The sequence below is a fragment of the Mobula hypostoma genome, chromosome 19 (assembly GCF_963921235.1).
Source record: "Mobula hypostoma chromosome 19, sMobHyp1.1, whole genome shotgun sequence".
NCBI classification, from domain to species: domain Eukaryota; kingdom Metazoa; phylum Chordata; class Chondrichthyes; order Myliobatiformes; family Myliobatidae; genus Mobula; species Mobula hypostoma.
The window spans coordinates 14313514-14339339 of record NC_086115.1 but is presented as its reverse complement, the minus strand read 5'-3'; the positions used below and the strand labels follow the sequence as shown (position 1 = coordinate 14339339).

Genomic DNA, 25826 nt, shown 5'->3' with positions numbered 1-25826 from the left:
TACCAAGGCCAATGGCTGTCTCCCGCCAAAGGCGCCACTCAGCCAGGATCAGGTAACGGATGGCAGCACCTGGATGAAAGTGGGAGCGCCGGCTGCTACGGAGCTCTCCATGGCTGCACGCTGCCCTCTTCCTCACCTCGGACCTCGGTACTCCTGGTATACAACAGCCAGTCGATCCGGCAGCAAACAGGTGAAACGTTCAGGTGAGGATTCTCAGCTCACCGCGGAGAGTGGGAGACCCAGTCTGATAGACAAACCCAGAAATAACAAGCAGCGGACACCAGTGCATGAGATGACTGAAAGTGATTTGACGCTCTCAACAAGGAACAGTCCCTCTCTCTCCAGAAACACTTGGTGTGCAACCCTCCCCCCTCCGACCCCACCCTCTTGTCGAGTGACTTCCATCATCTCCAACATCAGCAGCTCCAGAATTCCCTCCCTGATCCTCTCATTCCCACCGTCCCAAACCTCCCCACCCTCATCCAAGATGCTGTGCAACCCCTCCCTCGCCGGTCCCAGTACTCTGATCACCTCAATATCGCTCCTAGTTCAGCCAGGCTCTCATGAGACACCTCGCAATGTTCCACCTGGTGAAAGGCGTGTCCCGCCTGCAGTCCTCGCCGTGAATCACCGCTGGAGACGAACATCTCTTCCTGGGCTTCAGCGAAGAGCAACGGCCGTAAGGGTATATCAATCCCCTTCCCCTCACTCCCTCCACCCCTCCCGTTCCCTCTCAAACCCTCGCCCCCACCCCACCCCAGGAATGGTCCAGACTACTCGGCGAAAAGGGCCGGTGGTTTCCTCAGGAGTTTGTCGGGATTGCGTTCCCGCTGGTGCGTGGGCCCCCTCCCCCGCCGACCCCCCAGCTTCACTGCCCACTGCAGCTGCTACTGCTACTGCTGCCGCTGCTGCTCCCGCTGCTGCACCGGTCCTCGTAGATGGCGATCTCGATCTGAGACGGAGGGTTAAGGAGCACACGGCCGGACCCGAGGCTGGCAAGGGAGAAGCAGAAAGCCTGGCAATGCCACTCCCTGGCAGCTTCAAGGACGGTGAGGGGTGGGGGAGATCGCCTCTGGCACCGAACTACTTATTGGACATCGAGAAGCCAACCATATCAGTGCGTTAGACGCCACAATCATACAGCCTAGAAACAGGCCACTTGGCCCACCAAATCCAAACTAACCCGTGATGGTTTAACGATTAGCTTTGTCACACGTACATCAAAACATAGTGAGATGTGGTGTTTGCATCAAACCAAATCAGTGAGGACTATGCTGGGCAGTCAGTAAATGTTACCACAGTTGCCATGCCAACATTGCACGCCCATTATTGATGATGCGTCTTTGGATTGGAATGTGGGAAGAAACAAAAGCACTGGGAGGAAACTCAAGCAGCCACATGGAAAATGTACAAACTCCCTACGGACCACAGTGAGAATCGAATCCTGAGCTTACAGCCAGCGCTGTAATAGCGTTAACCCAACCGCTATGCTACCATGCCTCCTCTTTGATACTAATCCTACACAAGGCTGGTAGGGTAGTGTAGTGGTCAGCACAACGCTTTACAGTACCAGCGACCCGGGTTCAATTCCTGCCACTGCCTGTAAGGAGCATGTACATTCTCCCCGTGACCATGTGGGTTTCCCCCGGGCACTCTGGTTTCCTCCCACAGTCCAAAGACGTACCAGTTGGTAGGTTAACTGCTCTTTGTAAGTTGACCTCTGATTAGACTAGGATTAATGGGGTGGGGGGCTCAAATAGCCACCAAGGGCCAATTCCGCACGGTACAAGAACCCTTCCCAGCCCAGACTTCCTTTCAACCCCATTCCCATCAGGTGGAAGATACAAATGCTTGAGAATACACACTATCAGGCTCAACAACAGCTTCTGTCACGCTGGTTTCAAGCTTCTGTACATTAAAGATGAAATCTGGATCTCTCAACTACCTTGTATTGGCCCTCGCACCTGATACGTCCACCTATACTCCACTCTCTCTGTATTCTGCACCCCTTTCCCCTTTACTACTCAAGGTGGTGTGTATGGAACGATGTGTTCGGATGGCATCTGAACAAGAGCGTTTGACTGCATCTCCACACAGGCAACAATAATAAACCTATTACCAATTCAAGTGTGCTTTTTACTGCAACCCCCCCATCCCATCCCTTCCAGGAAGTTCAAAAGGCCATCAGTGTCTGACTTGAACACACTTGAGTGCTGGTGGTAAGGAAGGCAAATGCAATATTACCATCCATATCCAGAGGGCTAGAATATAAAAAAACATGGATATAATGCTGAAACTTTATAAGGCAATGGTCAGACTGCATTGGAATATTGTGAGCAGTTCCGAGGAAGGATGTGCTGGCATTGGAGAGGGGCCAGAGGAGGTTCACCTGGATGGTTCCATGAATGAAAGGGTTAACGTACGAGGAGCTTTTGATGGCTCGAGGTCTGTGCTCCCTCGAGTTCAGAAGAATGAGGGTGGACCTCAGTGGAACCTGCCGAATATGAAAAGGGCTAGATAGAGTGGGCATGGAGAGGACACTTCCTGTTGTGGGAGAGTCAAGGAGCGGAAGGCGGAGCCACAGAAATGAAGTACATCCCTTCAGAACAGAGATGGAGAGGAACTTACTTAGCAGTGGGTGGTGAAGCTGTGGAATTCACTGCCACTGTCCAAGTCATTAGGTATACTTAACGCAGAGCTGATGCGTTCTCGATTAGTAAGAGCAACAAAGCTTATCGCAAGAAGCCAGCAGAATAGAATTGAGAGGGAAATAAGTAAGCCGCTATTGATTGGTGGAGCAGACTCGATGGGCCGAGTATGGACTAGACGGGTCGAAAGGCCTGTTTCCGTGCTGTATGACTGTAAATAACTGGAAGATGACATCTCAACACTTGTGCCAAATCCTCTTACAATTAAAGGCCAACACATCTTCTCTGCCTTCCTTGCTGCTTGTCGTACTGCTAACATGCAGTGGTTAGTGTACAGTACATGGACACTGGGTCCCCAGAACACCAGCACCCTTTAACCCCCGGCCTTCAGATTACTAGCATCGCCCAGTGCTGGCACTCCCTGCACTGATAACCCAAGGGCTGCAATGGCAATGAGTCAGAATTCCCATCATGGGAGCTGTACAAGAGTAGGAACGTCACATTACAGTCATAGAATGAGTTGGTGAGATCACAGCTGGAGTACCATGCGCAGTTCTAGTCGCCATACTATAGGAAGGAAGTGATTCAGATGGAAAGGGTACAGAAAGGATTCACAAGAAGAGCTTGAGTTAAAGGGAGAGATTGGACAGGTTGGGACTGTTCTCCCTGGAGCGAAGGAGGCACAGAGGGTGACATGATGGAGACGTGTACCATTTTGAGAGGAATATATAGGTCAGTCTTCGTCCCAGAAGAGAGGGGTCTAAACCAGAGGAAGAATGGGAAAGATCCCTCTGAGTAACCTCATACCGGATGGCATGAACATCAATTTCTCTACGTTACAGTAATTTCTCTCCCTCCCCCTTGCCTCCTTTCTTGTTCCCCATTCTTGCACCCGTCACCTGCCCATCACTTCCCTCTTGTTCCCCACCTCTTTCGCTCTCTTCCACAGTCTCCTCTCCTATCACATTTCTTCTTCTTCAGCTCCTTACTCTTCCACCAATCACCTCCCAGCTTCTCACTTCAGCCCCAATCACCCACCTGCCCACCTCCCCTCTAACCTGGCTTCACCCTATCACCCTGAACCTCTTCCCATTCCCCCCCACCCCCCAGCTGGTTTATTCTGGATTCTGCCTCCTTCCTTTCCAATCCCAGACCAAAATGCCAATTGTTTAATCCCCTCCATGGATGCTGCCTGACCTAATGAATCCCTCCAGCATTTTGTGTGTGTTACCCTGAGGGGGTGGTGGGTTGTGGGATGAGCTGCCTCAGGAAGTGATCAAGGCAGGTACAATTGCAATACTTAAAAGAAATCGGGACAGGTCCGTGGATGGGGAAGTGGGCGAAATACAGACAAGCAGGACTAGCTGGGAAGGGGGCATCTTGGTCAGCATTAACGAGTTGGGCAGGGTGGTCTGCTTCCGTACCATGTGACTCTAAAATGGCAGCATATCCATTAAGGATACAACCCGTAGTCCTCGCTCGATGGGGTCCGTGATCAGCAGCCCTCGGGGCGCGTAGATCTTCTCGTTTTGTTCCTGAATGTACTTGGAGATCTTCTTCAGAACCTGAGGTAGGGCAGAGGAAAGCAGTAAGATGAGCTTTATTTGTCATGTATATATCGACTCATACAGTGAAATGCATCGTTGTGTATCAACGACCGACAGTCCGAGGATTATGCAAGTATCACCATGTTTCAGAGTAAATCTAACAACACTCAAGTTCGTATATCACCTGTTCAGTGAAACACAGATGCCCACAATTCAATAACACAAACCCTAAATGTATGTCTTGAGAGTGGAAGGAATCCGGAACATTCGGAGGAAATCCATGCCACTGGAATGCCGTACAATCTCCATACAGACAGCAGCGGGAATTGAATCTCAACTGGTGATTGCTGGCATTATAAAGTGATTATGCCAATGGCTACAGCACCATACCACCGCACAGTATCAGTAAGAGAGAAACACAGTGTGGACGCCTAAACCTGGGATAGGAACCCTTTTCACGGACAAACACAGGGACTCTCACAGCTGCTGACAGTGTGTCCTGTAGAAATCCCCAAGGTTCAGAAAGTAGACAACAGGAGTTGTCATGAGGAAACATTTTCAGCTTGGTCCTATTTTCCTATTTTCATACAATATACAGGCCACTCAGCCCATCAAATCTGCCAGCTCTCACAGAACAATGCTAATACTAGAAAACTAGTCTTTCATCTACTCCCAAGTAACTGATCTCCCTCACCTTTGCCACAAGATGGTGCACCATCGTGCATAACAGTGACGTCCCGCGGACAGTTCATGAAACCTACGCCTTTTAAATATACTTCTTCCACTAATCTGTGTGTGATCGGAACCTGGAATTTACATTTTGATCGCGTGTTTTTGAGGAGACCGAGCGATCTGGCGGTTTTGCTGTCTCCAAGGGAATTCAGTGCGGTTGAGAACAGCAGAGCGTGAGCCCACGATCGGCTCCAATTCTCAACTAAACTAACTCACCGATTAAAGCGTCGAGTACGTTTGAAATCAACGAGGATGAGAGTGGCTGTTCATCACTATCTGCCTGCGCTTGGCCGGTCTCCCTCTCGCCCGCCGCTGCTATCAGCACTGTCTGTGGATTGTTTAGAGAGGACTCTGCCTTTCACGTCATACATGTTTCTGGCTTCTGGTTAGTCTTTTTATTGCTATTTTGCGCAATTTTGATTGGAGTGGACTGTCTCCGTGGTCTGCAGTCAACGAAGGGCATAAACTAAACTCAACTTACCTAGACAGTTTCAAGGACCCTGCGGTTGGATATTTAATATTCTGTGTGTTTTTCTGTCGTTTGTGAGATTTGTTCTTTATTTGTGTGTTGGGTGTCTGATGTTTTCTTTGAACGGTTTCCATATTGTTTCTTTGTTTTAAGGCCGCCTGCACAGAAGAATCTCAGGGTTGTGTACATAGAAACATAGAAACATAGAAAATAGGTGCAGGAGTAGGCCATTCGGCCCTTTGAGCCTGCACCGCCATTTATTATGATCATGGCTGATCATCCAACTCAGAACCCCGCCCCAGCCTTCCCTCCATACCCCCTGACCCCCGTAGCCACAAGGGCCATATCTAACTCCCTCTTAAACATAGCCAATGAACTGGCCTCAACAGTTTCCTGTGGCAGAGAATTCCACAGATTCACTACTCTCTGTGTGCAGAAGTTTTTCCTAATCTCGGTCCTAAAAGGCTTCCCCTCTATCCTCAAACTGTGACCCCTCGTTCTGGACTTCCCCAACATCGGGAACAATCTTCCTGCATCCAGCCTGTCCAATCCCTTTAGGATCTTATACGTTTCAATCAGATCCCCCCTCAATCTTCTAAATTCCAACGAGTACAAGCCCAGTTCATCCAGTCTTTCTTCATATGAAAGTCCTGCCATCCCAGGAATCAATCTGGTGAACCTTCTTTGTACTCCCTCTATGGCAAAGATGTCTTTCCTCAGATTAGGAGACCAAAACTGCACACAATACTCCAGGTGTGGTCTCACCAAGGCCTTGTACAACTGCAGTAGTATCTCCCTGCTCCTGTACTCGAATCCTCTCGCTATAAATGCCAGCATACCATTCGCCTTTTTCACCGCCTGCTGTACCTGCATGCCCACTTTCAATGACTGGTGTATAATGACACCCAGGTCTCGTTGCACCTCCCCTTTTCCTAATCGGCCACCATTCAGATAATAATCTGTTTTCCTATTTTTGCCACCAAAGTGGATAACTTCACATTTATCCACATTAAATTGCATCTGCATAGAATGCAGGAAGAACTCTGCAGGTCAGGCAACATCTATAGAAAGAAATAAATTGGCACTTCGGGATGTGGGAGGGAATCAGAGCACCCGGAAGACACTCACATGGTCACAGGGAGGACGTGCAGGCTCCACAAAGACAGCACTGAGGTTGGGATTGTACTTGGGCTATGGAGCTGTGCTGTCCTGTAAACAGCAAATGTCAGTGACCTGGAAAGCACATCTGAATGAGCAAGGAAAGCTAATTCATCGAGTTTCCACAGGAAAACAGGACAGAATGAACAGGGGGACGGCTACAGCTGCATGGAGTGGAGGGGAGAGAGGGACCAACCCAAAACTCTCCAAAACAAAAAAGCAAGCACAGGCCCAAGGAGCAGAATGGTCCTTTTGACACTGCCGAGGCCTCCATCGCTCAGAGTCCACCATGGATGTTGCATCCTGGCTGTCTAGATATGCAAGCCTGGGCAGTACGATACAGAGCACGAGCTGTTGCCCGTGTCGCAAGCTCCCCCTCTCCACCCTGCTGATGATCCCAATGGAGCGGTAGAGACTGACACAGTTCGGCACCAGCGGTATCGCAGGAGCTGCCAGTCAGCACTGAACTCAACGTAGGACTGCCGCAAGGACCCCAGCTCTGGATTTTTCCCTCGGGGTTTACTCCCGAAGCCTTCCCCTGTGAGTGGATACAGCAGCGAGGCAGCGGAGTTTTGAGATCAGAGTTCTCTTTCTCCTCCTTTTGACAATGCTGCAGTTATCAGTTGTAAACGCTGTGGTGCTAATTACACATTCTCAGAAGCAGAGACCCGGGATCTCAGCAGGCCTTTCCTCCTCCAACGACACAAATTCGGGGATTCCCACACTCTCTCCCCCCCCCCAATCAAATGGACCTATTCCCCACCCCCATGCCAAACCCTCCCCTCCCACATCCACCCAGTAACACTGCCCCACCTACATATCCACCATTATCCAGACACCCTGCATTCTATCCAAACAACATTCCCTCTGCAAACCCCAGTTCACCTCTATAACATCCCACCTGTACACATTCTAGCACACTCATGGGTACAGGGGGGGTGGGAGAGGGGAGAGAGGGGATGGAGACAGACAGGGAGGAAGAGTTTGGAGTAGTTGGGTGGGATGTAGAGACAATGGTCCATCCCAGGCTGACTCCACTACATTGTACCCAGGAACTCTCCAACACCTGGAACTGCACGGCCTGCCCAGGTCCGAACACCAGCCTCACCCACTACCCCTCCAACAGGCCCAGCGAACAAGAAACCACCAGCAGGGCAAACAGCCGAAGCACCGGGTGTTTGTGGTGGAAAACTGGGGGTCTTCCCCCAGCACAATCACTCAGGACCTGAGCCAATTGCTTGTGGTTTCCTCCGCACTGCCCTGAGCCAGTCTCGGTACTGTAGGTCCCTGGTCCTGGCTGGGAGTCGGACAGGCTGGTGGGGAGGGAACACCAGTCCCAGGGACGGAGCCAGTGGACCTACAGCCTTGGTCAATGTCCCCCTGATTATTTCCGCTGATGCGAAAGAGTTGTCTCATTCCCAATAAAACATCAGGGAGGTGGCAAGAAAAGGGATGGCACAGACTGGAACATAAGGTTTAGGAGCAGAATTGGACCATTCGGCTATTGACCCTGTTCCACCATTCACATTTCATCATGGCTGATTTATTATCCCTCTCAACCCCATTCTCCCGCCTTCTCCCCATAACCTTTGAACCCGTAACAAGAATCTGTTAACCTCCGTTTTAAATATACCCAAACGGCCTCCACAGCCATGTGTGGCAATGAATTCCATAGATTCACCACCTTCTGATGAAAGCAATTCCTCCTCAGGGGCTGAAGGGCCTGTTTCTGTGCTGTAGTGTTGATGACTCTCAGGCTATGTCCACACTAGACCGGATAGTTTTGAAAACGCCGGTTTTGCCTAAAAACTATAGGTGTCCACACCAGGAGTTTTTGAAAATACCTCCGTCCACATTAAAACGGGTATTTGGGTGAATCTCCTCCTACTGGGCATGCGCAGGACACACAGAAAACAAGCGAAGAGGAAACGGTGCGCGTTTGTCTAGTTACAGACTAGAAAAACTTCAAAGGAAATTGCCAAACGAAAGACTTGGTGCGCGTTTGTCCAGAAACATTTCCTACAGCCACAGTCTCTTCACCGATGAAAGGGGCGACAGCTACAACTAAATGCAACAAGGCTTGTTACTGGGTAAAAGTGAAATTTGCTGTTACCTCATTTACTTTTGCCATGTCTTTGTGTATTATTTTGCTGTATTTAACATGTGCAATAAAACGAGTTACTGGGCAAAAGTGACAATTGCAGATATTGAATGTTTGCACAAGCAATACATTAATAAAGCACCTTGTTAAATGTATAAAACATGTCTGCATCAGTGTTATGTTGTATTTCCGTACAATGTTACCTTAGGCTGTTACACATCTACTGTCAGATATCGTTGCGGTGTTGGAGGTTGCGATCAAGAAAACAATGAAATGCGGTGCTGCCACCACCATTTGTTCCGGCACGTCATGATAACGGTTTTAAAAATAGCCGGTTACCCCGTACACACTACGCCGGATAGTAGGCGTTTTCAGATTTATTCACTCTGGAGACAGTTTCTGAAAAGCTCTATTTTCGGGGGAGGAAAACGCAGTTTCAGTGTGGACGGAGGGTCAAAACGAAGAGAGAAAGCTTTGGTTACGGAATTATCCGGTCTAGTGTGGACGTAGCCTAAGACAACCCATCGGTTTTAGGGATGGGCCCACACCTTGTCAGTAGAATCTTCTCCTCACCTCTACCCCAGCTCTGGCCTTTCACACCAAAACATGGTGCGAAGTTCTAGCTTCTCAGACCAAAAGAAAATGTTCCAACATCGAACTGGTCTGCCCCTTTCAGTCCTTCGCCCTGACAATTCCACATTTCGAGGCTGGGATGCAGTAACACTGACCACGGGCTGTGACAATGCTCTGCACTGTACTCCCCACATAAGTGTCTGACCACCACCCTTCTCTAACCCTGGAACCTGATCACTCTAATAAAAAATACAACCCACAGCTCTGAATTTCTATTAACTTAAGGGCTGATTATATTCACTGTGTGGGGAAAAACAAAAGCCTCACTCCTGGAAGTTCCCCGTCCGTGACCAAAATTGGCCTTTCGTCTACATATGAAACTCTACTCCCCTAAAGAAGAGAAGCGAGCGAGAGGTCTCATGCAGATCACGTTGCTACCAACAATGACTTTCTGTTCTATGTAAGCAGCTCAGTTGCTGTGACCCAGGATATGGGCCCCATGTACTGTGGTCTCTTGTTGCCCAGGGAACGTTACCACATCCCAAGAGACACGCTCTGCATTAATACAGCTCCTCCCCATGTTACAAATGCCCCGCTGAACACCACCCAGGATAAATGCAATCAGTACTTTTCCCCAGGGTTGGAGAAACCAAAAACTAGAGAGTATAGGTTTAAGGTGAGAGTCACAGAGCAATGCTGCACTGAAATAGCCCATCTAGTTGATGACAAGTTATTATTCCACCTGGTCCCATTGACCCATCCGTGGACCACAGCCCTGCATAACCCTCCCACCCACGTTCCGATCCAAACTCGCATCCACGACTTCCACTGGCAGCCCACTGCACACTTGCACCAGCCCCTGAGTGAAGAAATTCCTCCTCAGTTTTCCCTTAAACCCTTCACCTTTCACCCTGAAACTGTGTTTCACCTAACCTCAGTGTAAAATAAAATCTGCATTTCAGTGGAAAGGAATCAGTTAAAAGAGGTATTTAAGAGGTTTGGATAAATACATGGATGGGAGAGATATGAAGGGCTATGGTCCACGTTGGAGACCATATCAAGACCATGTTCTAGTCTCACACAACCCAAGTGGAAAGAGTCTGCATTTCCATAAGACCATAAGAGATAGAGAAGAATTTGGTTATTTGGCCCATTGAGTCTGCTCCACCATTTCATCACGACTGATCCAATTTTCTTCTCAGCCCCAATCTCCTGCCTTCTCCGCTTATCCCTTCGTACCCTGACCAATCAAGAATCTATCAACCGCTGGTTATAATTTACATAAAGACGTGGCCTCCACAGCTTCACCACTCTCTGGCTAAAGAAATTCCTCCTCACCTCCGTTCTCTGCTCTATTCTGCGGCTGTGTCCTCTGGTCTTAGACTCTTCCCACCATAGGAAACATCCTCTCCACATCCATTCTACCAAGGCCTCTCATTCTTCTGAATCCTAGTGAACACAGGCCCAGAGCCATCAAACACTCTTCATATGACAAGCCATTTCTTCCAGGAATCATTTTTGTGAACTTCCTTTGAACCCTCTCCAGTTTCAGCACATCCTTTCTAAGATAAGGGGCCCAAAACTAATCACAAAACTCCGTGAGGTCTCACCAGTGCTTTATAAAGTCTGAACATTGCATTGAAATGAATGCTAACATCACATTTGCCTCCTCATCATAGACTCAACCTGCAAATTAACCTTTAGGGAAGACTTCCAAGTCCCTTTGCACATTTTTTTTGTATTTTCTCTCCATTTAGACATTAATCTAGCCTTTTATTTCTTCTACCAAAGTGCATGACCATACACTTCCCAACATTGTATTCTGTCTGCCATTTCTTCACCCATTCTCCTAATCTGTCAAAGTTTGCAGCCTCTTTTATTTCCTCAAAACTACCTGCCCCTCCACTTATCTTCATATCGTCTGCAAACTTTGCAACAAAGTCATGAATGTCATCATCTAAATATTGACGTATAACATGAAAAGAATCGGTCCCAATACAGACCCCCATGGAACACCACTGCTCACCAGAAGCCAACTAGAAAGGGCTCCCTTTATTCCCACACTTTGCCTCCTGCCAATCAGCCACTGCTCTATCCACGCTAGAATCTCTTCTGCAATACCGGGGCTTCGTAACTTGTTAAGCAGCCTCATGTGTGGCACCTTGTCAAAGCCTTCTGAAAACCCAAGCACACAACATCAATCGATTCTCCTTCATCTATCCTGCTTGTTATTTCTTCAAAGAATTCCAACAGATTTATCAGGCAAGATTTCAGTGGAAAAGAATTGGTTAAAAAGGACATTTAAGAGGTTTGGATAAATATATGGATGGGAGGGTATGATCCAGGAACTTGGTAGAATAAGAGTTGAGCATAGACTAGATGGGCTAAAAGGCCTGTTTCTGGGCTGTAGTGCTCTGTGACTAAATGGGAATAGCTCACAAAGACACCTTGGACAGCATGGACAAGTTGGGCTGAATAGCCTGTTTCAGTGCTGTATAACTCCACGGACAAAAGGCAATTTAGCACAATAACAAGCAAGTGGTAGGGCTAGACTTGGAAGCCTAGAGGTAGGAGTTAGCCCACTCCCCAATCACCCGTAAATTCATGGCCTCCATTCTAATCCCTGTGCAAAACACTCAGAGCCTCCCATGGGTCTGCAATACCTTCTCATAGCGCGTCTCCATACATATAAAGATGACGTAGGCAGTGACACAGGCCAGGCACCCTTCGAAGTAGGATGTCCCTCCAATTTTCTCAGCTTCAGCGTAGTAACTGTTCAAGGTCTTCACCGTTTCCTCAAAATAGTGCCTTTCCACCTGGAACAGAGGAACAGCGATCGCTTAGGAACCTCGGTAACTTTCTAACCAACTCATTCATGTAGGTCAGCTCTTGCGTCCACTGTGCTTCGATGGTGGAGGGAGGGGACACTGCGATGGTGAGTGAGGGAATAATCCAGCTGGGCCCCAGTTTCAAGTGTCCACATCACAAGCAGAGAGCATCATTGATGCACCATAGAAAGCATCCTATCGGGATGCATCACAGCCTGATACGGCAACTGCTCTGCCCATGGCCACAAGAAAGGCTGGTGGACACAGCTCAGCACATCACACGCTCTTCCCAATGGGTCCCCTTTCCTCGATCCACCTATTGGCCGCCAGCTTTTGTTCCGTCCTTCCTCCTCCTCAACTCACTGCACTCACCTAGATTGAGTAGATGTGGAGAGGGTGTTTCCTATAGTGGGGAGTCTAGGACCAGAGGGCACAACCTCAGAACAGAAGGAAGTCCATGTGGAACAGAGATGAAGGGGAATTGCTTTAGCCAGACTGTGGTCAACCTCCAGAACTCATTGCTGCAGACGGCTGTGAAAGCCAAGTTATTGGGTATATTTAAAGCAGAGGTTTTCAGGTTCTCGATTACAGCATCAAAGGTTACAGGGAGAAGGCAGGAGAATGGGGCTGAGGGGGAAAATAAATCAGCCACGACGAAATAGCAGAGCAGACTCAATGGACTGAATAGTCTAATTGTGCTCCTTTGCCATATGCTCTTATCATCTTATCTCCAAAGATTCACCACTCTCTGGGTGAAGGAATTCTTCTCCTCTCTGTCCTGAATGATTAAACTTATGTTTTGAGACCATGACCATGGGTTCTACACACTCCCACAAAGGGAAACATCATTGGCGTGTCTACCGTGACTGCTCTCCAAGAGCATTCTACACTGCAGTGAGTATACTGGAGAATGGAAGGGTGTATTTAAAGCAGAGATAGCTTCTGATTAGTAAAGATTAAAAAAAAACCTTAATCCCACGGCAGAGCAGACTTGATAGAATGACTGGCCTAATTCAGCCCCCTTTTTTTTGCTGTGGAGATAAGGGAACTGGTATGACATTGGGATCATACAGTAGGTCTGAGGGGCCAAATGGCCTTTTCCTGTTGCGGTTTAGCAGAGCAATAATGGTAGTTACCCGGCTCTCTAGCTCCGGGGGGAACTTGGACTGGAACTGGCAGAGAATCCCGTCAGTATAGTCTCGCTGGATGAAGACCTTGGTGGCCAGAGAAGCACTTGGACGCAGCTCCTGTAGGTTGTGAACCTGCGGGCGGTGGGGAGAAAAGCATAGGGTTAACGTGACAGCATAGCAAACTTCCAACACGACCCGGAAAAGGGAATTAGCACTACTGGTCGAGTGGGATAGGAGGGAGAGGGAGGGCAGGGTGGAGACAAGGGGTGGGGGGGGGGGAGAAAGACAGAGGGAGGAATATTTGAGCAGGAGGACTGGGGAAGATGCTGAGGGACAAGATATTGGTGTAGAACCGGGAGAGAGTAGTGAGGGACATCACTATCACTGGCCAAATAAAAGGTGGTGATGTATCAGCATATAGGAGGGAGATTGAAAATCTGGTTGAATGGTGCTACCACAATAGCCTCTTACTCAATGCCAGCAAGACCAAGAAGCTGATTTTTGACTTATGAGAAGGAAACCAGGGGTCCATGAGCTAGTTCTCATCGGGAGAATCAGGAGTGGAGAGGGTCAGCAACTTTAAATTCCTCAGTATTTCATTTCAGAGGATCTGTCCCGGGCCCAGCACCTAAGTGCAATTACAAAGAAGGTATGGCAGTGCCTCTACTTTTTTTTAAGAAGTTTGCAAACATTCAGCATACATCTTCTAACACTTCAACAAACTTCTACAGATGTGCATCACGGCCTGGTAAGGAAACACCCCAATGCCCTTGATTCTGTTACGGTTTTTGAATTTACTGAGTATGCCCACAAGAAAACAAGTCTCAGGGTTGTATATGGTGGCATACATGTACTTCGATAATAGATTTACTTTGACCTTGAATTCTGCACACGAAAAGGGGGTAGTACTGGAGATGGGGAGGCAGAAGGATCAAAAGGAAAAACAGATTTTGGCACTCTTAAAATAAAACTGGAATGTTGTAGAAACACTCAACAAGTGGGGAGAGAGACAGAGGTAACATTTCAATAAACTTTTGTATCTTAGGTTTCAGTACTTGGTAAGGTGGGAGAGTGATGGGCAGAACAAAGGGAATATTTGCGATAGGGTGAGACCAGACGTGTTAAGGACAGACAAAGTGGCATTATCAGATTCAACCTGCTACATTAATTCTTGGCCAGATAATGTGCTGAGTCCGGCTCAATTTTTAATCAGAATATTCGGAGCCTGTCCTTTGTCAGTGCATATTTGGCAAAGGTACAATGATGACACAGTGGTTAACCATGCTGACATCTGTCTCTGGTGATTCACAGACCTGAATGAACAAGCCAATGACCCAAGTTTTCATCCCATCATGGTATTTGTCATCTGGAATGTTTAAAAAAAATGTCTAGCCTCAGTCATGGCGAGGATAAGACTACAGGTTGTCGTAAAAACAAATCTGGTTCACTGTTGAAGGCCCGTCAAAGACAAAAAAAAAAGTTCTACAGATTTACAGTAGAGAGCATTCTGACTGTCTGGTATGGAGGTGCCAATGCACAGGGTCGCAAGAGGCTGGTTTTAGACTCAACCAGCCCCATCACAGTTACAACCCTCCCCAGCACTGAGGACATTTTCAAGAGGTGCTACCTCAGGAAGGTAGCATCCATCATTAAAGACCCTCATTTCTACCATCATGGAGGAAGTACAGGAGCTTAAGCACTGACATTTAATGATTCAGGAACAGTTTCTTCCCCTCGGCCACCGGATTTCTGAATGGCCGACAAACCCATTAACACTGCATTTCTATAGCTCTTGTTATTGTTATCCACCACTGATACTGCCCTCACCTGTATCTCCTCCTTTTCCTGGACATCCACACTCACCCCATCTCCTGCTGCCTTAACTGTGATAGAGTTCCTCTTGTCCTCACCTACCGCCCCATGAGCCTCCACATCCAACATTTCATCCTCCACAACCTCCACCATCTTCAACAGGACCCCACCACAAAAACACATCTTTACCAACCCCCCCCTCCCCACCTCTCTGGTTTCTGCAGGGATCGCTTCCTCCATGATTCCCTTATCCATTCGGCCTTCCCCACTAATCTCCCTCCCGACACACCAATCCCTGCAAGCGAGAAAAATGCCCATTCACCTCCTCCCTCGCTTCCATTCAGGGCCCCAAACAGTCCATCCAAGTGAGGCAATACTTCATCTGCAAATCCGCTGGGTCTATTGTGTCTGGTGCTCCTCATGTGGCCTCCTCCGCATTTCTGAGACCCAGTGTAAATTGGGGGGACCGCTCTGTTGAGTACCTCTGGTCCATCCTCCAGAAGCAAAATTTCCTGGTGGCCAACCATTTAACTCCTATCCCCATTCCTGTTCCACAATGACGCCACTCTCAGGGTGAAGGAGCAACACCTCATATTCCACCTAAGTGCTCTGCAACCTGATGGCATGAACATCAGTTTCTCCCTCCGGTAATTTTTTTTTTTTTGATTTCCCCTTCCCCCTTCCCTCTTCTCCTCATCTGCCGATCACCTCCCCCTGGTGCCCCTCCTCCTTCCCTTTCTCCCGTGGTCCACTCTCCTCTCCTGTCAGATTCCTCCTTCTCCAGCCCTTTTACCTTTCCCACTCATCTCACTTCACCTGTCACCTTCTAATTTTTCCTCCTTTCCCTCCCCTCATCTTTTTTAAATTCTGATGTCTTCCCCTTCCTTTCCAGTCCTGAAGATGGGTCTCGGCCTGAAACATTGAGCGTTTATTCATTTCCATAGTCGCTGCCTGACTAGCTGAATCCCTCCAGCATGTTGTGTGTGTGTTTTACTACTGCTCGTGCACTGTTTATGTATTTATTTCCGTGATATATTAATATTTGTGCCCTGTTCTGCACTGCTGCTGCAAAACAACAAATAAACCTGATTCTGATTCCAATACGAACGCTCTGCAGGGAGCAAATCTGCTCTAGCCGAACTGTGGCACCCAGCTGCCGTAGGAAACAGCCCAGCAAGTTTATTTCGGGTCCAAATGGGATGAGCCATGGGGATACAGCAAATCCTATCCACTAAATATAAAAGTACAAGGCAACGAGTGCAGGAGTTGGTGCATTGTGGTTCACTTGTACAAGGCTTTGGTGGGACCACACTTGGAGTACCACGTGCAGTTCTGGTCGTTCAGCTGAAGGAAGGACGTCACTGCTGGAAAGAGTTTATACAATATTCACGATGTTACCAGGCAGGATAGCTTAGAGGTATAGAGCACAGTAACAGGCCCTTCGGCCCAACAAGTCCATGCCAACCAAGATGCCCCATCCAAGCTCGTCCCAATTGTCACCATTTAGAATTATACAGCTATACAACATAGATACAGGCCTATCTACTCCAGTGAAAAATGGCCCAACAGGTTCAACTTCCCTCCATAACTCAGTCGGTCAAATCCAAGCAACATCCTCATAAATCTCCTCAGATTAATGCCATTTTTTTTCATATAGCATGGTGACCTAAACTGAGCACAATATTCCAAATGCTGCTTCACCAATATCTTGTATCACTGTTTCATGACATCCTATCTCTGCTACTCTGGTTTAGAAGATTAGGGGCCAAGTGCCTCCCTCCCTTCTTAAAGAGTGGAGTGGAGTGACATTTGCAATTTTACAGTCCTCCAGAACCTATTGATACTGATATAGAATCTATTGAAAGATCATTACTAATGCCTTCACAATCTCTTCAGGAACTTCTTTCAGAAGCTTGGGTTGTACACCATCTAGTCCAGGTGACTTGTCTACCTTCAGACCTTTCAGCTTCCCAAGCACCTTCTCCCTAGTCATGTCAACTACATACACTTCTGCCTCCCGACACTCTCAAACTGTTAAAACTTCTGGCACACTATTTGTGTCTTTCACAGTGAAGATGGATGCAAAATACTTTGCCATTTTCTTGCTTAAACCCTCCCCAACATCTCTAGCAAACTTGTCCACAAGGAGATGTGTCCCCGTCAGGTCCAAGTGTAACCAAACCCTTTGAAACAGGTCATACCTTCCCCAGAAGAGATCCCAACAATCCAGAAATTTGAAACCCTGTCCCCTGCACCAGTTCCTCAGTCACGCATTTACCTGCCAAATCATCCTATTCTTATCCTCACTGTCACATCGCAGAGATAGGGAGCTATCCAGGAATTACTACCCTGGAGATCCTGCTTTTCAATTTTCTACCTAGCTCCCTAAATTCTCTCCTCAGGACGTCCTCCCTTTTCCAAACTAAGTCATTGGTATCAAGACCTCTGGCTGCTCACTTTCCCCATTTAGAATGCCGTGGACCCTACCTGAGACATCCCTGGCCCTGGCACCTGGGAGGCAACACACCACCCGGCTGTCTATTACATCCACAGAATGTCGTATCCACTCCTCTAACTATGGAATTCCCTATCAGTACTGCAGTCTTCTTCTCCCCACTTCCCTTCTGAGCCACAGTACCAGGGTCCCAGTCACTGTCGAGTTCCCTTGGTAGATTGTCCTCCCCATGACAGTATCCGAAGTAGTACTGAGGGAAACGGACACTGGGGTACTCTGCACTGGCGGCCCATTTCCCTTCTCACTCCCAGGTACCTGCCTTCTGCATCTTAGGGGTGACTACCTCCCATAGCTCCTATCACCCCAGTTTCTCCCATGAGCAGGTCATTGATCTGCAGCTCCAGTTCCTGAGGAGCAGCAGCTTGGTGCAGAGCTGGCTGTCCAGGAGGCTGGAGGTCCCCCAGAATTCCCAAATCTCCCACAAAGAACAAATCCCCTGGAGCCATCCTCACTGCTCCAACTATGTACTAACAGACCAAGAATGAAGAAGAAACTTACCTCACCCAAGCCTGATGCGCTAAAGCCTGCCCACTCTAATACTGGTTCACTCACATAATGGCCGCTCCACTTGTCCGTACCCTTGCTAATATTATGGAATAACAGAGAGGACTCAATGGGCCAAATGGCCTGACTCTGCTTTGACGCCTTATGGTCGTTTTGTGGGGAGAGAATGGATTAGTTTATTGAGATTTGATTACCAATTTCATTAATATAACACAACACTGAGGGCTGAAGGGTCTGCTCCTGTGCTGCACTATATTATGTTCTATATTTCATTTTCCTTAAGTTTAATTTGTCTCTACGTTGGACGCTACGATAACATAGCGGTTAGCGTGAAGCTGTTACAGCTAGGGCCGTAAAAGTTCAGAGTTCAAACCTGGTGTGCTCTGTAAGGAGTTTGTATATTCACCCCAAGACCACGTGGGTTTCCTCTGGGTGCTCAGGTTTGCTCCCACAGTTCAAAGATGAACCGGTATCTAGGTTAATTAGCTATTAGAAATTGTCCCATTATTAGACTTGGGTTAAATGTTGGGGGGGGGAGGGAAGAGTTACTGGGCAGCTTGGCTGAAAGGGCCTATTCTGCAAGGTATCTCTAAATAAAAAATACATTTAAAAAATCTCTTAGCATTATAATGAGTGGCACTAGTCTGATACTGAGAGTTAGTCAAAGCATTGTAGCAGAGAAACGGACCCTTCATTCCGTCTAGTCCGTCCCAAACCGTTACTCTGGCTAGAAAGTGGAGAGAGAGAAGAGAGAAGAGAGAAGAGAGAAGAGGGAAGAGGGAAGAGAGAAGAGGGAGAAGAACTAACTTAAGCTTCGTTGGAACGAACGGGAGTACGCACGCCGGGCTTTTGAATGGAAGCCCGATCGTATGTCAGGCATCCTTAAGTCAGACGATAGAAACCTGGACACGGCCTGAGCTTGGCGGATGCCAGCCCATCGCCAGACAACTTGTAGCGGCAGACGGTATTAACCAGTCCGCGGGGGCCATATAGTGAGCTATTTAGACGCGAATCCTCACAGCGAAAAAAATACAGTTTCAACAAAATTCGGTGCACAGCTCTGCTGCCCGTTGTCTGACTCACAGAATCATTAGTACAAAAAACAGCTAAGACATTTATATTGATCACATGTTCCATTACCGAGTACAAAGGTTCATTTCTATAATCCAATCATTCTCTAGATTGCAAATAACTAGCCTGTCTCTCCGTTGATCTTTTTATAACGGAAACACTGTCAGTTTAATAAGCCCTTCTAATGTATTTTTTTATTGTTATGTTGGTGCCACATTGCTGCCTTTGGAGCGCCTTTCACAAAATAAAAATGGAGAAACGATGCACGGGTGTAAAAATAAATGTACCAATACAAAATTTATATTGCAATCACAGCGTGTGTTATTTCTTAATACAGGTGTTCCAGTGCAGGCCGCATTCTGGAAATGGCCCGTACCAGAGGGATTGTTCCCATTATTAAATATGACTTAACCACAATATATCGCCTTACATCCTATTGCTTGCAAAGAGCGAGATAATTTGGTTAATATTTTGCGCTTTTTAAAAATTGCAAAATAAATGTGTAATTCCTTCTACCGGCTGCGTGAGCCAGGGATGTTGCATTAAGGGGACTACACTCCTTCAGACTGAGCAAACGCCACCTTACCTCGGCCATTTCCGCACCGCAATCCGCCCGCTCCCCGCCGCCTCCCGTAGTCCCTCTGGTGATTGACAGGCGAGGGCTGCACCTGCAGCAAAATTCCTGGGGACCCCCGTCGCCCAGGGCAACCGCTTTGACTGGCAGTCGCACCTGCGCCGCCGACAGTCCGAGCTCAATGGGCGTGGCCAGTGCGTGATTGGCAGGCGGATGAGCGGCGTCGACGCAAGTTTAATGGTTGGGCTACTCTTATAATGGTCCGTCCAAAAATGGTGCAGTGGCGCTTGCTATCAAATAAATCTCCAAATCCACGAATTTACATCAAAATAAGTTATGTAGATTTATTGTGTGTGTGTGTGTGTGTGTGTGTGGGGGGGGGCAGGGGAATTCTCAGGAGCCTATGGGAATGTTGAAATTCCTCAAACTCTTTGAGCAGATTGCAGTCACGGACTCGTACAGTTTTAGACCATACGACATTGGAGCAGAATTAGGCCATTTGGCCCATCGAGTCTGCCCTGCCATTGAGTCATGGCTGATCCTTTTTTTTCCCCTTCCTCAGCCCCATTCCCCATTGCCTTTGATGCCTGGCCAATCAAGAACCTATCAACCTCCACCTTAAATACACCCAATGACCTGGTCTCCATAACTGCCTGTGGTAACAAATTCCACAAATTCACCATCCTCTGGCTAAAGAAATTTCTTCACACCTCTGTTTTAAATGGACGCCCCTCTATCCTGAGGCTATGCTCTCTTGTCCTAGACTCTCCCACCATGGGAAACATCCTTTTCACATCTACTCTGTCACAGCTTTTCAACATTTGAAAGGTTTCAATGAGATCCCCCATCATTCTTATAAATTCCAGTGAGTACAGATCCAGCGCTATCAAATGTTCTACATATGATATTCCTTTCGTACCCTTGTGAATTTCCTTTGAACCCTCTCCAATGCCAGCACATATTTTCTTAGATGAGGAGCCCAAAATTATTCACAATACTCAAGGTGAGGCACTCACCAATGCCTTACTAAGCCTCAGCATCACTTCCCTTCTCTTGTATTCCAGACCTCTTGAAATGAACGCTAACATTACATTTGCCTTCCTCACCACTGACTCAACCCGCAAGTTAACCTTTAGGGTGTTCTGCACAAGGACTCCCAAGTCCCTTTGCATCTTAGATTTTTGGATTTTCCCCCCATTTAGAAAATAGTCTGCACATTTACGTCCACTACCTAAATGCATGACCATGCATTTTCCAACATTGTATGTATTTCATTTGCCACTTTCTTGTCCATTCTCCTTCAGCAGCCTACCTGTTTCCTCAACACTACCTGCCCCTCCACCAATGTTTGTATCATCTTCAAACTTAGTCACAAAGCCATCTGTTCCATCGTCTCAATCATTGATATACAGCATAAAAAGAAGCTGTCCCAACACCGACCCCTGTGGAACACCACTAGTCACTGGCAGCCAACCAGAAAAGGATCCTTTTATTCCCACTCGCTGCCTTCTACCAAAGAGACAATGCTGTACTCATGTTAGTAATTTTCCTATAATACCATGGGATCTTACCTTGGAAAGCAAACTCATGTGTGGCACCTTGCCAAAGGCCTTCTGAAAATCCAAATATACAATATCCACTGCCTCCCCTTTATCTACCCTACTTGTAATCTCCTCAAAGAGTTCCTACAGGTTCATCAGGCAAAATTTTCCCTTAAGGAAACCATGCGGACTTTGTCCTATTTTGTCCTGGGTCACCAAGTACTTCATAACCTCATCCTTAACAATTGAATCTGACATCTTCCCAGCCACTGAGGTCAGGCTAACTGGTCTATTATTTCCTTTCTGCTGCCTCCATCCTTTCTTAAAGAGTGGCTAGGTAAATGAATGGTAGAGGTTTTAACCAACCAGCTCCAAAACCTGGACCTCTGCACCTCCCTCTGCAAATGGATCATTGACTTCCTCACCAGGAGACCAGAATCTGTGCAGATTGGAAATAACATCTCCACCTCACTGACAATCAACACTAGCACCCCTCAAGGACGAGTGCTTAGCCCACTGCTCTACTGTATCTACACCTACAATTACGTGGCTAGGCACAACTCAAACACCATCTATACATTTGCTGATGACGCAACTATTGTTGGCAAAATTTTAAATGGTAACAAGGAGGCATACAGGAGCAAGATAGACCAACTAGTTGAGTGCTGTCACAGCAACAACCTTGCACACAATGTCAGTAAGATCAAGGAATTGATTGTGGACTTCAGGAAGGGGAAATAGAAGTTACTCACACTAGTCCTCATCGAGGGATCAGAACTGGGAAGGGTGAGCTGTTTCAAGTTCCCAGTTGTTAACTTCTCTGAGGATCTATCCAGAGCTCAACATATTCATGCAATAACAAAGAAAGCACAACAGTGGCTATATTTCATTAGGAATTTGAGAAAATTGGCATGTCATAGAGTCAGCACAGAAGCAGTTCCGTCGGCCCCCCAGTCCATGTTGAACTATTTAAATCAGAGGCTCGAAATTTTCAGACGGACTCAGAGTCGGCTGTGGTCAGGTGCTTCCAACGCATCGACAGTTATCGGTGCCTGGTGGTTCATGGCAGAGAGAGTTTCTCCCTTCTGCCGCCTGCTATCGGGACTATCGGGAGTCAATCGGAACTTTGAGACTTATTTTTTACCGTGCCCATGGTCTGCTCTTTATCGAATTATGGTATTGCTTTGCACTGCTGTAACTATATGTTATAATTATGTGGTCTTGTCAGTGTTAGTCTTTGGTTTGTCCTGTATTTTTTGTGATATCACTCTGGAGGAACATTGTATCATTTCTTAATGCATGCATTTCTAAATGACAATAAACGAGGACTGAGTGTCCTCATAATCTAATCTAATCTGCCCAGTCCCATTGACCTGTACCGGGATCATCACCATTCACCTGCATACCCAAATTCTCTTGAACATTGAAATTGAGCTTGAGTGCACCACTTGTGCTGGCATCTTGTTCCACACTCTCACGACCCTCTAAGTGAAGAATTTCTGCTCATGTTCCCCTTAAACTTTTCACCTTTCACCCTTAAAGACCTCTTTTGGGGCAGGTGTGACCTGTACGAAAAGGATGGGTTGCACTTGAATCCCAGGGGGACCAATAACCTGGCAGGGAGGCTTGCTAAGGCTATTGGGGGGTTTAAACTAGAATTTTTGGGGGGCAGGAACCAAACTGAAAAGACGGAGGAAGGGGTGGTTGGCTCACAAATCGAGAAAGCTTGGAGGCAGTGCGAGAGAGAGGATAGGCAGGTGATAGAGAAGGGATACGCTCAGACCGATGGTTTGAGGTGCGTCTATTTTAATGCAAGAAGCATCATGAACAAATCGGATGAGCTTAGAGCGTGGATCAGTATTTGGAACTATGATATTGTGGCCGTTACAGAGACTTGGATAGTTCAGGGGCAGGAATGGTTACTTAGAGTGCCAGGTTTTAGATGATTCAGAAAGGACAGGGAGGGAGGTAAAAGAGGTGGGGGTGTGGCACTGCTGATCAGAGATAGTGTCATGGCTGCAGAAAAGGTGGACGTCATGGAAGGATTGTCTACTGAGTCTCTGTGGTGGAAATTAGAAACAGGAAGGGGTCAATAACTCTACTGAATGTTTTTTATAGACCACCCAATAGTAACAGGAACATCAAGGAGCAGATAGGGAGACAGATTCTGGAAAGGGGTAATAATAAGAGGGTTGTCGTGGTAGGAGATTTTAATTTCCCTAATATTGATTGGCATCTCCCTAGAGCGAGGGGTTTAGATGGGGTGGAGTTTGTTAGGTGTGTTCAGGAAGGTTTCCTGACGCAATATGTAGATTAGCCTACCAGAGGAGACTTGATCTAGTATTGGGAAATGAACCTGGTCAGGTGTCAGGTCTCTCAGTAGGAGAGCATTTTGGAGATAGTGATCACAATTCTATCTCCTTTACCTTAGCATTGGAGAGGGATAGGAAGAGACAGGTTAGGAAAGCATTTAATTGGAGTAAGGGGAAATATTAGGCTATCAGGCAGGAACGGAAGCATAAATTGGAAACAGATGTTCTCTGGGAAATGTACGGCAGAAATGTGGCAAATGTTCAGGGGATATTTGCATGGTATTCTGCATATGTACGTTCCAATGAAACAGGGAAAGGATGGTAGGGTGCAGGAATCATGGTGTACAAAAGCTGTTGTAAATCTAGTCAAGAGGAAAAGAAGGGTTTATGAAATGCTCAAAAAACTAGGTAATGATATGAATCTAGAAGATTATAAGGCTAGCAGGAAGGAGCTTAAGAATGAAATTAGGAGAGCCAGAAGGGGCCATGAGAAGGCCTTGGTGGACAGGATTAAGAAAAACCCCAAGGCATTCTACAAGTACGTGAAGAGCAAGAGGATAAGACTTGAGAGAATAGGACCAATCAAGTGTGACAGTGGAAAAGTGTGTATGGAACCAGAAAAGATAGCAGAGGTACTTAAGGAATATTTTGCTTCAGTATTCACTATGGAAAAGGATCTTGGCAATTGTAGGGATGACTTAGAGTGGATTGAAAAGTTTGAGCATGTAGACATTAAGAAAGAGGATGTGCTGGAGTTTTTGGAAAGTTTTTATCAAGTTGGATAAGTCACCGGGACCAGACGAGGTATACCCCAGGCTACTGTAGAAGGCGAGGGAGGAGATTGCTGAGCCTCTGACAATAAGCTTTGCATCATCAATGGGGACGGAAGCAGTTCCGGAGAATTGGAGGGTTGTTCCCTTATTCAAGAAAGGGATTGGAGATAGCCCAGGAAATTATAGACCAGTGAGTCTTACTTCAGTGGTTGGTAAATTAATGGAGAAGATCCTGAGAGGAAGGATTTATGAACATTTGGAGAGGCATAATATGATTAAGGATAGTCAGCATGGCTTTGCCAAGGGCAGGTCATGCCTTACGAACCTGATTGAATTTTTTGAGGATGTGACTAAACACATTGATGAAGGAAGAGCCATAGATGTAGTGTATATGGATTTCAGCAAGGCACTTGACAAGGTACCCCATGCAAGGTTTATTGAGAAAGTAAGGAGGCATTGGATCCAAGGGGACCTTGAATTTGTGGATTCAGAACTGGCTTGCCCACAGAGGCAAAGAATGGTTGCAGACAGGTCATATTCTGCATGGAGGTCTGTGACCAGTGGTGTGCCTCAGGGATCTGTCCGAGACTCCCTTCTCTTCGTTATTTTTATAAGTGACCTGGATGAAGAAGTGGAGGGATGGGTTAGTAAATTTGCTGATGACACAAAGGTTGGAGGTGTTGTGGATAGTGTGAAGGGCTGTAAGAAGTTACAGAAGGACATCAATAGGATGCTATACTTGGCTGAGAAGTGGCAGATGGAGTTCAACCCAGATAAGTGTGAGGAGGTTCATTTTGGTAAGTCAGATATGATGGCAGAATATAGTATTAATGGTCAGACACTTGGCAGTGTGGAGGATCAGAGGGATCTTGGGGTCCAAGTCCATAGGACACTCAAAGCTGCTGCGCAGGTTGACTCTGTGGTTAAGAAGGCATACGGTGCATTGGCCTTCATCAACCATGAGTATTGTGTGCAGTTTTGGTCCCCTAATCTGAGGAAAGACATCTTTGCCATAGAGGGAGTACAAAGAAGGTTCACCAGATTGATTCCTGGGATGGCAGGTCTTTCATATGAAGAAAGACTGGATGAACTGGGCTTGTACTCGTTGGAATTTAGAAGATTGAGGGGGGATCTGATTGAAACGTATAAGATCCTAAAGGGATTGGACAGGCTAGATGCGGGAAGATTGTTCCCGATGTTGGGGAGGTCTAGAACGAGGGGTCACAGTTTGAGGATAGAGGGGAAGCCTTTTAGGACCGAGGTTAGGAAAAACTTCTTCACACAGAGAGTGGTGAATCTGTGGAATTCTCTGCCACAGCAAACTGTTGAGGCCAGTTCATTAGCTATGTTTAAAAGGAAGTTAGATATGGCCCTTGTGGCTACAGGGGTCAGGGGGTATGGAGGGAAGGCTGGGTTCTGAGTTGGATGATCAGCCATGATCATAATAAATGGCGGTGCAGGCTCGAAGGGCCGAATGGCCTACTCCTGCACCTATTTTCTATGTCTATGTTATGAGATTGAGTTTAAGAGCCGAGAGG

At 47.1% G+C, this 25826-nt stretch overlaps 1 protein-coding gene across 1 annotated transcript; it reads right to left on the bottom strand.

The window, feature by feature from the left end:
- Positions 1-745: 745 nt before the first annotated feature.
- Positions 746-19838, bottom strand: LOC134358844 (golgin subfamily A member 7B-like). Its single transcript, XM_063071395.1, has 5 exons — positions 19675-19838; positions 13193-13318; positions 11892-12044; positions 4112-4213; positions 746-952 (listed from the first exon to the last, which is right to left on the bottom strand). The coding sequence occupies exons 1-5, from the start codon at positions 19681-19683 to the stop codon at positions 869-871; spliced, it is 474 nt and encodes a 157-aa protein (XP_062927465.1). The 5' UTR covers positions 19684-19838; the 3' UTR covers positions 746-868.
- Positions 19839-25826: the final 5988 nt, after the last annotated feature.

Excerpts from the sequence above, each read along its gene's own strand:
- LOC134358844 (XM_063071395.1), bottom strand. Across the intron at positions 12,045-13,192 it reads CCCCGGAGCTAGAGAGCCGG|GTGGAAAGGCACTATTTTGA; the intron begins GTAACTACCATT and ends CCTCTGTTCCAG. Across the intron at positions 953-4,111 it reads TCGAGCGAGGACTACGGGTT|ATCGAGATCGCCATCTACGA; the intron begins GTATCCTTAATG and ends CCTCCGTCTCAG.